This window comes from Cantharellus anzutake (assembly GCF_015039405.1).
Source record: "Cantharellus anzutake strain C23 chromosome Unknown EI90scaffold_35, whole genome shotgun sequence".
NCBI lineage: Eukaryota > Fungi > Basidiomycota > Agaricomycetes > Cantharellales > Hydnaceae > Cantharellus > Cantharellus anzutake.
Genome location: NW_024066985.1, coordinates 665,945 through 681,077, shown reverse-complemented (window position 1 = coordinate 681,077; position 15,133 = coordinate 665,945). Strand labels below are relative to the sequence as shown.

General features: G+C 50.3%; 5 protein-coding genes across 5 annotated transcripts; 2 read left to right on the top strand and 3 right to left on the bottom strand.

The window, feature by feature from the left end:
* Nucleotides 1-426: 426 nt before the first annotated feature.
* EI90DRAFT_3064735 (uncharacterized protein) lies at nt 427-2,605 on the bottom strand (the record flags this gene model as incomplete). Its single annotated transcript, XM_039060820.1, has 3 exons — nt 427-614; nt 1,037-2,051; nt 2,114-2,605. 3 exons carry the CDS (start codon nt 2,603-2,605, stop codon nt 559-561), a joined length of 1,563 nt encoding a protein of 520 aa, XP_038914356.1. The 3' UTR covers nt 427-558.
* Nucleotides 2,606-3,169: 564 nt separating this feature from the next.
* EI90DRAFT_2925794 (uncharacterized protein) lies at nt 3,170-3,580 on the bottom strand (the record flags this gene model as incomplete). Its single annotated transcript, XM_039054894.1, has 1 exon — nt 3,170-3,580. A coding segment is annotated over one exon (411 nt), but the record flags the coding sequence as incomplete, so codon positions are not given.
* Nucleotides 3,581-3,719: 139 nt separating this feature from the next.
* Nucleotides 3,720-5,237, bottom strand: EI90DRAFT_1536332 (uncharacterized protein). The gene is made up of 3 exons (XM_039051891.1): nt 4,210-5,237; nt 4,023-4,162; nt 3,720-3,966 (listed from the first exon to the last, which is right to left on the bottom strand). Exons 1-3 carry the CDS (start codon nt 4,774-4,776, stop codon nt 3,810-3,812), a joined length of 864 nt encoding a protein of 287 aa, XP_038914354.1. The 5' UTR covers nt 4,777-5,237; the 3' UTR covers nt 3,720-3,809.
* Nucleotides 5,156-5,672, top strand: EI90DRAFT_3126044 (uncharacterized protein; the record flags this gene model as incomplete). Its single annotated transcript, XM_039063890.1, has 2 exons — nt 5,156-5,255; nt 5,317-5,672. The coding sequence occupies 2 exons, from the start codon at nt 5,156-5,158 to the stop codon at nt 5,670-5,672; spliced, it is 456 nt and encodes a 151-aa protein (XP_038914353.1).
* A 26-nt stretch (nt 5,673-5,698) lies between these two features.
* EI90DRAFT_3126043 (uncharacterized protein) lies at nt 5,699-8,297 on the top strand (the record flags this gene model as incomplete). The annotated part of the gene is made up of 5 exons (XM_039063889.1): nt 5,699-6,295; nt 6,349-6,645; nt 6,689-6,829; nt 6,886-7,370; nt 7,427-8,297. 5 exons carry the CDS (start codon nt 5,699-5,701, stop codon nt 8,295-8,297), a joined length of 2,391 nt encoding a protein of 796 aa, XP_038914352.1.
* Nucleotides 8,298-15,133: the final 6,836 nt, after the last annotated feature.

Genomic DNA, 15,133 nt, shown 5'->3' with positions numbered 1-15,133 from the left:
CAAAATAGACAGTTCACGGCTGACCTCAATCTTCCCGTGTTCTAGCATTAAGGCCCTACCTCCAGGTGCGATACAAACCAGCCATCATCGCCTCATGGAATTCTTCGATGATATCTAGTTACCTATCCGCTGTTGAGCGGGCAGTATTTGCTGCTATCGATGAAGTTGCTCCATGCACACGACAATCGAGTTCGGACAGTGTTACGGCCCCTGGACACACTGAAACCTTTTGTTTGGAGGAACGAATGGGTCTTCCGCAAGTGGCTGACGACGCAGACCATAGTGGCTGTCCCAGAGCTTTGGCGTTCCCTCTGGAGATGCGAGGAAGAGTTAATGGTATCTGTGGAGAACGAGCCATAAAATGCAATGGGCATTGTATTGAGATGCCGCGGGCGTGAGGCCTATGCATGGATCACACAGTCGTGCAAGACACGGAGGATTCGAACGGCCGGTCACCGGGGCAGGATTCAATGCTGCAGCATCCAGAGGTTGAGTTTGACAAGGAGAGCGTAGAGGAAATGAAGAGCAGTAAGACCCATGACCGATGTGCCCAGCACATTAACAATCTCGATTTAACATACATTCTCTAGCTCTGTAGATGTCGTGAATGGAAACTTGTTGACCGACTCACAGGTTCAAACTAAACATCAAAATCCCAAGCGAGTGCAAAGATACTAAACAATCCCGATGACAAGTGGTGCTTTCATGTGGCCTTGGAGCAGGAATCGAGTTCCATCCCTGCTGGAGCGGGGATGGTAAAAGTCCGTCAGGGGCATCCGATCCCCATACCAAGCATAATGATTGCGGCTATCGAGTCTGATCGGGTGATATCCATTTGGGACAAAGAGAAGTTCTCTGCCATCGAATGAGATTACATATTGATCCAGTGAGGCCGTAGTAGTGACCCGATGAAGCAGTGGAGTCCTTCCGACCATGGAAGAATGGACCTCCCCATCTTCGTTTTTTGAAATGTCATAAAACGGGCAGTTGAGCCAGGTTTCATCCAAGTCGCGATGGATGGCCTCAGGATGAGTACGTCGAAGGAATGTAGGCTTATGTCTGGCATATAATGAAGGGGGGGATCCGACTCCTGGATTCAATATCCAAGTGGGGCAGCTTGGTACCTGATAGTAAGCAATGAGCTCATGCGACTCCATTGACCAAACAAAAGCTTTGTCCCTGTCATAAGCGCCAACGTAACGAGCTCCGGGGGAAAATCCAAGTGAGCCATGAAAAGGAATAGGTGGAGACTCGGGGGGTGACTGGGCTGTATGTTTCAATCCAGAGTAGGAAGAGTTAAAATGAGGGAAAGGCAAGCGCTGGATAGATGGGTTAACTGAAACAGATAGCACGACCACACTTTTGTACCACATTTCGTCCCCTGGTGCCCGAACTATTAATGACCTATCCTGTGGCACTGCCGTCACAACAGAATAGCGGCTCACAGGAAATGGGTCTTTTAATCTCACGGGCTGTGCACCGTGAGCAAAGATGATAACCCTTCCCTTGTTGTCTTCCACGGCGATACGACAATCGCCAGAGACGAACTCGATCCAAATGGGATGATTGGAAGCGTCACACTGGAATTGGGAGACGGCGCATCGATCATCAATATCAGCAACCTCGATCATGCCATTTCCGAAACCAAGGGCAACATAACGGCCATCTGGAGATATTGCCGCACTGGTAACAGTGCCATTGCGAGTACCGGTATGATCAAATTCAGCCTTATAATCAACTGCACCAAATTTGTGAGCAAGCCACCGCGATTCAACCGGAATTGTTCTTGTTTCCAGTGCATCGGAAGAGACGACACTTTGCAGCATGAGTGTGGCCTTGCTTAGTGGAATGGCATTGCCATGAGAAAGCTGATCACCAAAACAGAAGATGTGGATGCGAGAATCAGAGAGATGGCCGTATTGCTTGAACAGTTCAGATGATGGTGGGATGAAACGAAGAGAGGATGGATGATACCGCCAAGGATGACGAGAAATTGAAAGCAAGTGCTCGTTGTAATATGCAGTCTCATTTAGAAGCCTAATTGGATGGTGCTGGATGCAACGAAAGTGGAGCTTTAATTATTCGAACAGGGAAAGTAGACATGGACACTCACCTGGACTTGGTGACGCAATCGATCAGGCACGTGAGAAGATGAGAATCGAGGATTCAGCGCAAGATATGACAATAGGTTGCGCGTAATAAAGCGCTCAAACTTGTGCTGCAATTCATTTTCGTTGCGGGAGAAGAGTTGAGATGGATCCAAATGGTCAAACAAGTGCCTTAGGGCATATTTGACATGTCCAGGAAGATTCCTGAGCTGTTCCTGAAAATTCTTCCATTTGTTCACACCTCCAGATGACGTCTCTGTGGGGATGCCATACAGGTTCCAATCAATGATGTCATTCACAAGGGCAAGGAGTCGAAAGCCAATGAAGTATCCCTCCGCGTCATCAATGAAGAAGGCCTTGTCAGTGACAACGGGGTTACCGGTGATAAATTCCCTTGCCGTCGCATGGTAGAAATCGATGGTTTCAGTGTTGTCCAAGGGAAGATTGAGTAAGGAGCTGATCGGCTCCAAAGACTTCCACACTTTATCCTCTGTCATCTCCAGGAGCCGTGACAGGGAATGTACGCTGTTCACCTGGGGATCATGTGCAGCGATGATCATCCCCATGACTTTGCGGTAAGTCTCGGCGACGTGGGGACGAATTTCGGAATTGAACATGTACGCTCGTCGAAAGACGCGCAGGTACTCGGAATGAACATCAGTAGGTGCATCTTTGAGATTGCAAAAGTATTCAAACTCGGATTGAAGGTCAGCACCACGTTGAGTCAGACGGCGAACATCACGAATTCGCATTTCAGCGATAATGGGCAATCCACGACAAGCTGAGGCAAAAGAATGAAGGTGCCATTCTGACGGTTTCCACTCTGATTTTTGGATGCAGTCTGCGAGCTTCTCCTGGACCATCCTCAGGACAGTGAGGTCGTGTTGGTAATTATCCAGATCTTGGCAAGGAAGGTTTCTGTGTCCAGGACCGAATTTCGCAGTCCAAGCCGAAATTATTTGTGTTTCTGGACGAGAACTAACAAGCACTGCAAAGTTGATCGGCAGACCATCCAGCAGTAGCACAGCCTTCATCAGGTCCTCAAGTGTTTCCTGATCCCCACATTCATCTAAACCGTCAAGAATGATGATGAAGCGTTTCCCACTCGACAGCCACAACTCCTTCAGATCACACATTGGGCCGATGATGAGAGCCTTCACTTGCTCCTCCAAGCCAAGACTCGAAGCTAATTCTAGGTCCTCCCGCTGAAGATGTTTTACAAGCGACAATTTGAAGTCCTCACTGAAGACTGCAAGTTGTCGCGCAAGTGTGGACGGAAACATTTCAGTAGAGTCGAGCCCACTGTCTTTTTGATTCTTATCCCAGAAGAATGACGCTGCCAGTCTGCCTTGATGAGCAAGAGTCGAAGCGATGCTTAGAGAAATTGCGGTCTTGCCAGTTCCGGGGGAACCGCGTAGCCAGAAGAATCGGTTTTGGACTTCTCCCAGATGTTCGAGTACAGATTGCCGCATCGCAACCCGTGTGGTTTGAAGGCACTCTGATTTACTCTGGACACGCTTGTAATCAGCAGGGAGTCGTGTGAGTTTCCGAAGTTCCGCTGAGGACAGTATTGATTAGAAAGCCTGGCGCGTGAACATGGAGACGCACATTGTACAAATAAATGATGGGTGTGGAGAAAATCCAAGGTGGAAATCCTCAACTTCACGGAAAAGACTGGGTTGGGTTACCATTGTAACAGCATTAGTTGATTGCACATGCCTGGAAGCGGGATATGGCATCGTTTAGGCAGGTCTTCATGGCAGTGATTTGCTGAGCTATATCGGTCGCTTGAACTGTCTTCTTGACGACATTTTGGCCCAGCAGCAAAATGACATTCCCAAATTGTTTTTCCAAGGCCCTAGGGATGAATTTAATTTAAAAAAATGAGGAGAGCGACAGGGACTAGACATGTACCTGCGAAAATCGGACGCTAACGTCTCCAGTTCTGGTGGCCTGTCGCCGCGCCAATTCTGGATGGGTTCCACCACCGAGCGCCATGCTTCCTGAATCCCTTTGCACAACCCATCTAGGCCATCAGCATTCCCTCGAACGGTCTGACAGAAGATAAGTATCGGTGGCCAACCCTAGATAATTCACCAACCTCGTAGATTTGAATCCAGCTCAAGAGCAATATTGGGATCTCGTCGAGATGTGTGACGGGAACCAATTTGAGAGCGGAGGTTGCAAATTGGAGGGAAAGTTTTGTCGCACCGAGGACCGTTTTCGTCCCATCACCAGCCAAGGCAGCGGACGATGAGTCTGACGTGGGCACCGCTAAGGGAGCCAAGTAATCCTTTTTTGCAACTGGCTGTGGATGGTGAACCGCGCCGATGGTTGATGTGTTGGACGTTGAAGGGACTTTGCGGATATTCTGATTGGATGGAGTGAATTTTGACTCATCAGGAGAAAGCTGAGGAGGGACACTCGGTGTATACGGTCCCATGCCGGATCCTTGAACTGAACTGGCATTGCGTCCCAGGAATCTCTGCATCACGCGACGCATCCCAGAGAGCAAATGATTCGATCGCTGAGTGGCGACATTTGACATGTGGTGAGTGTGGGTCCGGGAATCGGCACGAAGGCCTGAGGAGTTCGAGTTCCCCGCCGTCGGTGTGTCATTGGATGGTAACTTTGGGGTACTTTGCTTGGGGTGGCGCTTGAAGGGCATTCTAGGAGGAGAGGTTGACAACGAACAACAACGTTGCAGAGCCCACTCAGAACGATGACAAATGCAATAACGGCATTCCCCAGATATCACACCTAAGTTGGGCCAAAGTGGGCTCGGCTTCTCGCCACATTCATGAGAAGCTATTCATCATTGCCTCAGCATCTTCTTACTCGTTACGTTCAAGCTGCCTTGAGGCACACACATATTGTGACAGTAGTTGAGCCGCCTGCCTCCCTTCAACACGGGCCTTTGTGATCGCTAAGTTAGCTACATTTGACCATGCGCAGACACTGGTCCAATAGGCCTTAGCGTCCTGACCGTCCGTTGCAGCCCTCAACCCCTGTACCCAAAATCCAGATCACCAGCACTGCGACCGAAAATGACGGAAGATATGAAGGCGGCCTCGCAAGGAGACATTTTGATCCGTGGTTTGTTGCCACTGGAAGTGGCGCAACAGTTTGCTATTCTATCGAGGGGAAGTGCGTTCCATCCCAAACATTTGCATCTAGACTGCTGAATCCCCTTTTGTGCCGGCCCCAGGCGAGCTTTCGAGACTCGCGCGAGCCCCGGCCAAGTACACTTCTGTGAGGAGCAAATCAGAGTGCCATTCAAGCACCCGGATCGAGACACAAGAATCCTTACACAAGCACCTGAAGGAGGCCGGGAACCGATTTGTTTGGCTAAGGGGCTCCCCTGGGACGGGGAAAACTGCGGTCTCTATGAGTGTCGCATCCGCCCTTGAGGGTATTCTGGCGGCGTCATTCTTTTGGGACAAGAACCAGACAGGAACGGGCTTGGATTCTATCGAGCAGTTCCCCTCTACCCTTGCCCACCAACTTGCATCCTTCAATAAGGACTTCAAAGCGGACACCTTCGACACTCGGCTTTGGCCTTAGTTCAGGATTTTCCCCTAGAAAAACAAATGAAGGCTCTGATTATTGAGCCGATGCGCGACCTGCAGGATACGCTGTCTTCAGGCAAGGATCGCTTCATCATCGTCTTGGATGGTCTTGACGAGTGCGGGAGTCATGAGGCGCTCGAGCATCTGATGAAGCTGGTACTTGCCCTTCAGGAACTGCCACCGTCGTTTTCTGTGCTAGTTAGCTGTCGTCCTGAGCCAGGAGTCATTTCAGCTTGGTCGGAAGCTCGAACTAAGGGTCTTGTTGTACCATGTGAAGATGTGGATGAGATAGCGTATGATGAAAATTTCCGTATAATCTACGTTATGGTCGAGGAAGGTCTTCGGGATCTCATTGATGAATCTCCATGGAAACCAATAGAGGGAGAACTTGGCGCCCTTGCGCGGGCTTGTCGCCAGTCGCCTGTTATGGCATCTATCCGGGTTCGCGACGTTCGCCTGCAGACACGGCGTGGCCGCACCCTGCAGTTAGCATTTCAGAACTTGGTCACTCTTGCTGATGCGCCTGCCGACTTCAACTGGGAGTACTTGCGAATACTTCGACAAGCCTATATGCTGGATTCACTTGATCCCGTGGATGTAGCCAAGTATCGCTCAGTGGTGGGCGCGATTATGTGGCGCGCAAGTCGATGAATCTGTTCCTTATGTCGCAGCTTTTTGGGATTGCCGAGCCTGAAATCCGTGCAATGTTGGAACCGATCAGCTCAATAATACATCTTCCCTCACAAAACACGGAGCGTGTCAACTTCTATCATGCAACGGCAAAAGAGTTCATAACGGGGGACCCAATTGGCGAGGAGAGGGACGAAGTATTCTTCATCAATGATGTGGAAGGATACTCCCTTGGATTGCCGCTCCTTCGACTTTTCAACAGCCATTGTGAGAGGAACGCGTTTGGGGTACCCACCGAACTTCCTTTAGGAGATAGACGAAAATGGGAAGGATTTATGGTGAAAGGCAATGACAATTGTGTCCGTTCCTACAATTTTTTAGACCACTTTGGAACTTTTTTCTGAAGAGTCCAATGAATTACGGAGCGAGTTTGATTCCTTCATTACGCAAAACTTGTTGACATTAGCGCAGTTGCAAACGCGTTTTATCTTCCAAATTCTTGAAGAACTTCGTGAATTCGATGTAAGCCTTGAAACTGTTCGTCTCATGTTTGAAGGAAGTGATGTCATTTTTGACAGCATCACAATTCAATCCAAGCTTTGAGAGATTTGGAACCGGCGGCAAACTATATTGCCAAGCATGGGCCATCGTATCTCTATCGATCGTTCCTCCCTTTTGCCCCACTTTCATCATCCATTTACAAATTATACGGTTCTCTCTCAGACCCTATCCGGATCTTCTCCATTTTTGGCGAGTTCTCCGGCGACACCATCCCGTTAAGCAAGGATTTGCTCAGCGCCCAAGAGGTTATGCAAGCAAAGCTGAGCGAACTACGTTTGCTTGAAGAGATCAACGAACCGGGAATTGAGGTGGTCAATTACGAAGCTGAATTCCGCGAACCTGATATTCGTAATGCCATTGTGACGTGCGCCGCACTCTCCCCCAATGGTCACTATGTTGCGCTTGGGTTTGGCAATGGTATTATCGAAGTTGCCGATATTGACCATCAATGCACGGTCTGCCGATTGCAGCACGATCCAGCCAATCCCCCGATCTGGATTGAGTTTGTCCATGGCAACCACCGAGTTGCTACTGAGGACATGGATGGGAATGTCACAGTCCTCGGCTATGGCATGGCCCCCGTGAAACTCTCCCCACTGGTCCCTGTTCTGCTGGAACTGCAGTATCCGATAATGGATTCGTTGTCGTACGAATCCCACAAAATTTCGACAACCCGTGGTACGACAATATGATGCTCATATCTGTCTTTGAGGATCCATCCATTCAGCTCCTCGCCTCGCCTCCCTCCCCCTCCTCCCTGTCTTTTCCATTGATTCATGTCGGGTTGCACACTCCTCACCGTCGAACACTTGGGTTCTCACCAGGAGCACGATATATTGGTGCTTTTGATGGGATCCGAGCTTTCACCTGGTCAACGAAGTGGCGTGAATTCATTGCATCTTATTGCGTGACGCAGTTCGATTCTTGGATTATTAGGCCCAGTATCATCCCTCCGAGTGGCTCATATCTCGTGCCTCCAGTAGAAAGCAAGACAGCTTATACACTTCATTCCAAGGCAAATCTAGGGCCTGATTCAGAAGATGAGTCCTGGATCAAGTGTCCATTTTACGGCCTCTCGCCAAGCATCTCAAGAAGAGGAACCCTGCCCTCCAGTGTCCATTCATTCGTCACAGGAAGAACCCCATTAATCGAGTCCTCATCAATGTGGATTAACGGCAGTGTAGAACTCGTGGTTCCAGTGGACTTTGAACCCCATGAAACCTGTGCCTGGTATGGTGATCGAATACCACCTGATGTTATGGGGCTCTACCGCCCTCAGTCCAGCAGAGATGGAACTCGATTTCTACTCCAGGGTCAGCGAAGAGCCCCAATTGTTGTTGATATCAGCCAAATTCGTTTGCCTTCGCCAGTGGATTCGAGTGGGATGCGAGATTCTAACGTACTTCACTCATGGAGTTCCGGAAGGTAGGAAGGATCCACACATACATGACATATCTTTCCATTCAACTTTCTTTATTCCACTATGTTACTGCAATTCCATTCTGCATGCTCAACTTACAGCCACTCATTACTTATGCGTCCAAACCTTGGGAATAGTCGTAAATCAAACAGGTTTTCACCTTCGCCGAGGGAATGGGAAATGTGGTAGGATAGTTCTATAATTGAAGTATTCGCTCTTTCCTGAATTTTCCATTTGATATCTGTAAAACGTCAACTCGGTAGAATTGCGCGCTTACTGGCAACAACTATAACCTTGTAATTGACGAGCCGGACGTTTCCCTGCGCCGTGGCAACTGCCATCATACCGAACACATCACCAAGCGATAGGTACGGGCCAGAGTCCTAGCAATCAGGTCCAATGGGCTCCCACAACACCCGAAGGTTGACCGAACCGAACCTCTTCTTCCATGGAAGCGACACTTCTCTTGGATCATGGGGTATTCGGAACCACAGAAGGCACAGCCTCTGTTGCTGGAGTCACTGCGGGATCACGAACCATCGGTGCTGCGTCAGACTGGGTGAGCAGTCCCACAGCTGGGAAAGTCGAGTGCCGTCCAGAAAGTGTACATGAAATAATATCTCAGCGTTCACGCTACGCGAGGAACTCGACGACGCTACCGACCTTCGAATCGAGAAGGAAAATTGTGCTCTCTATTGCCCCAAGGAATCCTGGTGTCCGAGGCAGTAAATAAAGCAAGGCTATGCGCGCAGCAAGCTGCTCAGAGATGCCTTCGTACGAGTGGGTGTAAATTGATCGCCGAGTACATATCCTAGTGGTCGAGACTTGCAATTACTGGTATCAAATGTGAAAATAATATACGATCAGATCAAACGTGAGCCACCTGCACGAAACAAGAGGGGCAGCTTGCTTAGGAACAAATGAACGAGCCCCAAACATACCCCTTCGCTGGAAAGAACAAGTTCAACCGGCTGACGACGCATACGGCGACATCCCAGGGTTCTATCGTTCGTTCCGTAGATGTGAGGAAGAACTAACGACCTTCGTGGAGAGTAGTCCATTATATGGAATTAGCTTAAACAACTGGGACGTAGGGTTAGTAAGTTAAGATTGCACGAGATATGGAGACGGAATTCGCCAAAATGCTGTGCCAACTTCAACCGTGTTCTCGTAAGGCCATGCCCTTCGAAGACGAGATTCAATAGAATATATCTTGAACTAGGCTGAAGAATATATGTGCTGTCGAGTTTCCAAACACAAAGTTAACCCCGTAAATTCACGGGAGTGCGCACATCGTCAATGGCCAATGATCCCAGACGCTACGAGAATGTTTATGAAATCGACGCCGGTCGCGAAAATTCGTGAGGTAATGTGCCTAAGTAGGGAACGATCGTGGATGAATACAGCAGTCATAGTTGTTTCTGCATTCGTATCTGTATGGAAGCAACGCCACCAGATTAGGTGACCGTGCCGCAGACGCCTCCAGCGCGTATGCATTCCCATGTCCAACAAAGGGCTGGCATGGAATACTCTTGGGTTCGGCTTTCGAACAACTGCCGACTTCGAATGTAAAGTCCACTCAAAACAGTAGATTAACTTGCCTCAGATTATAGCTCACCTTTGGCGAGCACATGAAATCCGGGGCTACATTATTTGAGGCGCGGTTGGATGGCCTGACCTTGACCATAAGGAGTGATCGAAGATGGGAGGGAAATCAGGCATGAAAAAATCTAGCAGTTTACGTGACTCGCAACACTGCTGAGGTGCCCGGCGTTTGGAGAATGGATAGCACATGTTATTCGCACCAGGTACACAACTAGATGGTACCGTGTGCCAACTAGAGCTGGAACGAGTTCGCGGAGGGGCTAGGCACGGGCTTGGAGAATAATAAGGACATGTTTTATTCCCTCTCGGCAGAAAGACAGCCCCTAACTAGGCTGTGTGGGTTATTCAGGCAAGATAACGCCCGTGGGTTGCCGACATCCGATCTGGAGACCAAGTTGCTCCGGCTCTCCGTGTATAAATGTTCTAATAGAGGTTGGTAGCCTTCCTAGTATAAATGCTGCAATAGACCAGATTGAATCACCGAGATCAAGACGTGGACGCGTGTGTTTGGATCAATTTGGAATCTGGTTACGTAATGGCTATTTTCCCCTATTTGGTACTTCTCACCTCTATTCAGTGGGGTGAGTCGGATCATATCAACGAAATATCTTGAGCCATGCTGGAGAGTCGTCATCAAGGCGTTGTAATTTCAGAATCCTAGATGCCCACGGAATTAATCGACTCCTGGTGCATCATGCACGATTGAATTGAGGCAACGCGCCGTTGGTGAGAAAACGGCGTGAAGATCGCATGTTTCCTTAGTATTAGAGTGCCCTGGGCATTGGGCCACGGCGACGCGAAGAATGCATGTCGAGAGTCCACCGTTACGCAATCAGATACGTTGCCACTCCCGAGTTTCACTTAATGGTACGATTGACCGTTCACGGAGGGTTGTATGTTCAAAATAGCTTTTTTTTCGAACTACAAGAATGTGCTTATGCTATGCCACCGTCCCCCCACTGTAGCATTGAATCACAAGTTGATAGACAGAGGTTGCGAAGACAGAGGTTGCGAACCCACTCTTTACCTTTCCCGGTCTAGCCGCGGGCCTTGATCCTCCGCTCCTAGGGGTGCCACGGTTCGGTTCGGTTTGGTTCTGAGGCCATTTTTTGGGACCAGAACCAGAACCGGTTCACATTTTGACAATAGTGTCGAACCAGAACCGAACCAGACTCCAAATATGTGTAGCCAATTTTCCTTTTCTTTTTTTCTTTTGGTGGAGCCGCCCGTAGCTTTCGCTGGGTAGGTTTGCTACCTGGGGGTTTGAGTGTGGGGGGGGGGGGGTTGTCCCCCGAGGAGAGAGGTTGTGCCTGTTGCTTGTGGTCTTGTTAGTGTTAAGTACTGCCTTCTGAGACTCCACCGCGGGGGAATGCATTTACGCACTTTCCGGGATTGTCCCTTGAGTGTGGGGCTCGCGCCGATCCGGAGGATCGGGAATACCCACTAAAACCCCGTTGGTTTTTAGCCAGTTCTCAGGAAGGTCTATGTCTGTGTTCAGGAGGTTCTTCCATGTCTCAAGCGCGATATTTTCTGGGAGGGCCTTTGTGCCGTATTTTTTCTTGTTAGTTAGTATTTTGTTGCTTTTGTCATATCCATACAATCCCGACCTCTGCTCCGGGCTCCCGGAACTCCGAACCTGACTTCTGGAGCCCTACTTCCCTTCCGTCACCTTCTCCTTGCCGACTCCCAAGAGGTTATCCCACCTCCGGCTCCAACACCACCTTTGGTCCGACTCCAGAACATTCCGGGTCCGACCCCAACCTCGACACCTTCCAGACGAGCATGCAACACCTATGTTCCCGACTCCGGACCTCTGCTCCGGAATCCTGTTTGCGTCTCCATCTCCGGAACCTCCGGTCTCAGCTCCAACCTCGGACTTTGACCCCACCTCCGCTTATACCCATTGTATTGGTTAGCTCATTCCATTTAATTACGTTTGCCAATATTCCAGAGTTTAACCTCTGAGTTCGGACTTTCCGGACTTACTCCGGACCTTGCAACTATTGCATTGTCCATTTCAATTCCGCTATTCTCCCTCATTCCTATTTGGGCTGCTGCTTCCTTCTATTCAGTCAGCTAGCCATTCCCAACTCCCAACCTCCTTCCTTCTTGGGCCTTGGCCCTTCATTCCTCCTTTGGGAAACACCATTGAGTCAAACACTTGACCCTCGGTGTTGTTCCTCTTTCCATCTCCCTTTGTCTCCTTTTGTCCTACCCTTGTTCCTTTTGATTCCGGACCCTCCTTATATACAATGTACCTAGTAACTTGTAACCTCAGTCCGAAATCGACATGAATTCCCCCCAAGAGACTTTCCCTCTGCTAGATCCGAAATTAGGGACCCCTAGGACAACCAGCAATGGCACAGCGCTCCGCCTGAGTCGCTGAGGCCGAGGTCCTTCCACGCTAAGTCTCCGATTCCACTCCGGAGTCGTCCAAATCCGCCCATTCTAACAGCTTTGTAGTCTGTCGTTAATGGCAGATCTTATGATATTATGGGCTTCTGTTCTCGATATTTTAATTTGGTTATCGGCATTGCTGTTGATGACTCTGCAGCAGCGTAGTTTCCAGATTTGCCATGCCCCCTTGGGTATGAGGATTTTTAGGGCTCTGGAGTCTCCCGGTCTAGCAAGCCCTTCTTTGTCCTTGAGGTTCCATAGCAGGGTCGCCATTATGAGTGAGGTATTCATATTTGTAGGCCAGGATATTCTTTTCCAGGTGCAGAGGGATTTGATGGTGTCCCATACAGTTTGGCTTTGGTTGTGCAGGCATGTCACGACCCGGCATTCCCCGGAGTCAGACAACCTCCTCCCCGAACTTTTCCCATGCCTGAACACCCCCTGCACACTCTGCTCGCTGCCCATCGCCGTCTAACCACTTCCTGCCACTTCTCCACGACCCCTCTCCTAATTGTCGTTGAATGACCTAGCAGTGCAGAGCACCACGACCTGTTGTCCCATGTTTTGCTGCACCCTGTTATCTTGCAGCAAAGGTCATGTTTGACCTTTGCTGTCTTAAACACGTACTTCTTGTTTGTTTTCCTTTCTCTTTTCTCCACCTGCAATCTCCATGAGATCTGGTGACTTATTCTCTATTCAGTTTCTGTCAGGGCACATCCACCCAACCCGGCTCCACCCGCCCTCACCCAGTATCCCACCTATCTCCATTTCCCCACCCTCCATCATCATCCTCCATTTCTCATCCTTCTTTCCTTTTATTCTCTATTCTATTTCTATCTACACAGATGACCTTTCCCCATTCTATGTATCATTGACCCACCCACAACGTGTGCATGACACACCCAGCCCCAGGCTTCATGGTGCAACCCAGCACACATGCATGCAGCACACACCCTTGGGATCCCCCATGGGGACACCCAGGTGACTGTGGCTGTATGCAGGGTGATGTGGCAACCTCATGTGACCCAAGCCGCATGTACATAAATGTACCTGGAGTGGGAACTGAAGAAGTAACCTTCTTCTCACTATTCCCACTTCAGTCTGAGTGGCCGGGGACCATCGTCTGCATCGGGCCCATCAGTACATGTGCCTGCTCCACACCCTGTGAGGGCCTCATTGCTGGGTGTCACATCCGGGCCCCGATCCTGGACACGTCCCTGACAGCAGAAGAAGGTTTCAACCTTATTTACCCTCCCTGCCATGGTGATGCAAGAGAAATATGATGACTTGCTGGCCCGGTTCCAGGAATTACAGGCCATCGTGGAAAGCCAGGCCCGGAACCGGCCCACACACACACCCACACCTGCACCCATGCTCACGCCCACCCTTAGACCACCTAAGGTTGCCCCCCCCACCCCATTCTCGGGAGTCAGCAAGGATCTCGACCGCTTCAGGGCTGAATGTGGAATTTACCTTTACGTCCGTGTGGCTGAATTCCCCAGCACCCTCTCCCAAGTCCTGTTTGTCCTCTCTTACATGAAGGAAGGGACTGCAGGGGCATGGGCGATGCAATGCACCATAGCACTGTTGGCAGCAGGCTCCCCTACACACACCATGGATGAGTTCAATGTGGAACTTGATGCCACGTTCCAGGACCCAAACCGGGAGGCCACAGCCCAGCAGAAGCTAGCAACCATCCGACAGGGGAGTGACTCTGTGGACAGCATCATCCAAGAGTTTGAAATACTGGGACCCATCTCACAGCTAGGGGATGTAGGGCTGGTGGACCGCTTCGAGCAGGCGATCAACCCCCTGGCTCCGCAAGAGCATCTACCAGCTCTGCCCTATGCCCATCACCTGGGCTGAATGGAAGCGTGAGGCCACACTCCTCAACAACCAGTGGCAGCGCTTCCAGAGAACGCAGCCGCACATGCCCTCACCCGGACCCCTCCCCTACCAAGGCCACCGGTAACCCCTGTGACCCACCCCAAGACAAGGATGAGCTTGCACCCTAAAGCCTGCCAGACCCAGCGCCTGCACCCTGAAGACCTTCAAACCCTGATGAAGGAACTGAAGGGCCAAGTGATGAAAAGATCAGAAGCAGAGGAAAAGGAGCCAGGGCTGGACTTGAGAGGACGCTTGAAGGGCCAACCCATGAAGGGTGCACACCAGACACCTGCAGAGGGCAGCCCATGAAGATGCTGCGACGTACGTGAGTCGCCGCCAGCACCAAAACTCCACTGAGTCATTGCCAAGAAAAGGAGGAAGGGTGCGCCCCACCCCACAGAGATGGGGAAACCACAGAAGCGGCCCCAGGAGTGGCAGTCTCCCCACCCACTATCTACATTCTCTCCAAACACTCCCAAGGTCCCTCAACCTCTCTGTGAAGCTGACTGCCCTCACCTCCCTCGCATCCGTATCCATATCAGCCCTCTGTCAGGGTCGTGTGTGCTCGCAACGAAGGATGCCCCCAAAACCAAGTTGATAGCAAAGCTGGGGGACATGCCCACGCCAGCAGAGGATATATATGTACACAGTAGAGACAGTAACTAGCCAACTAACTAATAACCAGTAGAAGCAGATCAAAGATGATAGAAGATCACATGGCATCATAACCAATACCGTGTGACTGGATCAAATAGAAGATCAGAAGCGGAAAAGAAGAAGAACCTGATGGAGATACGGGTCATGTGGTGCTGCACTACTTACACTAGCGACCCAAAGATGTGCCCTGACACCCTCCTGGACTCAGGAGCCACTGGGAACTTTGTAAGCCCCGAGTTTGTCCAGAAGCACAACCTGGAGACAATGTCAGGGACAGCTCCGAAAGCGGCGAGGTCCCG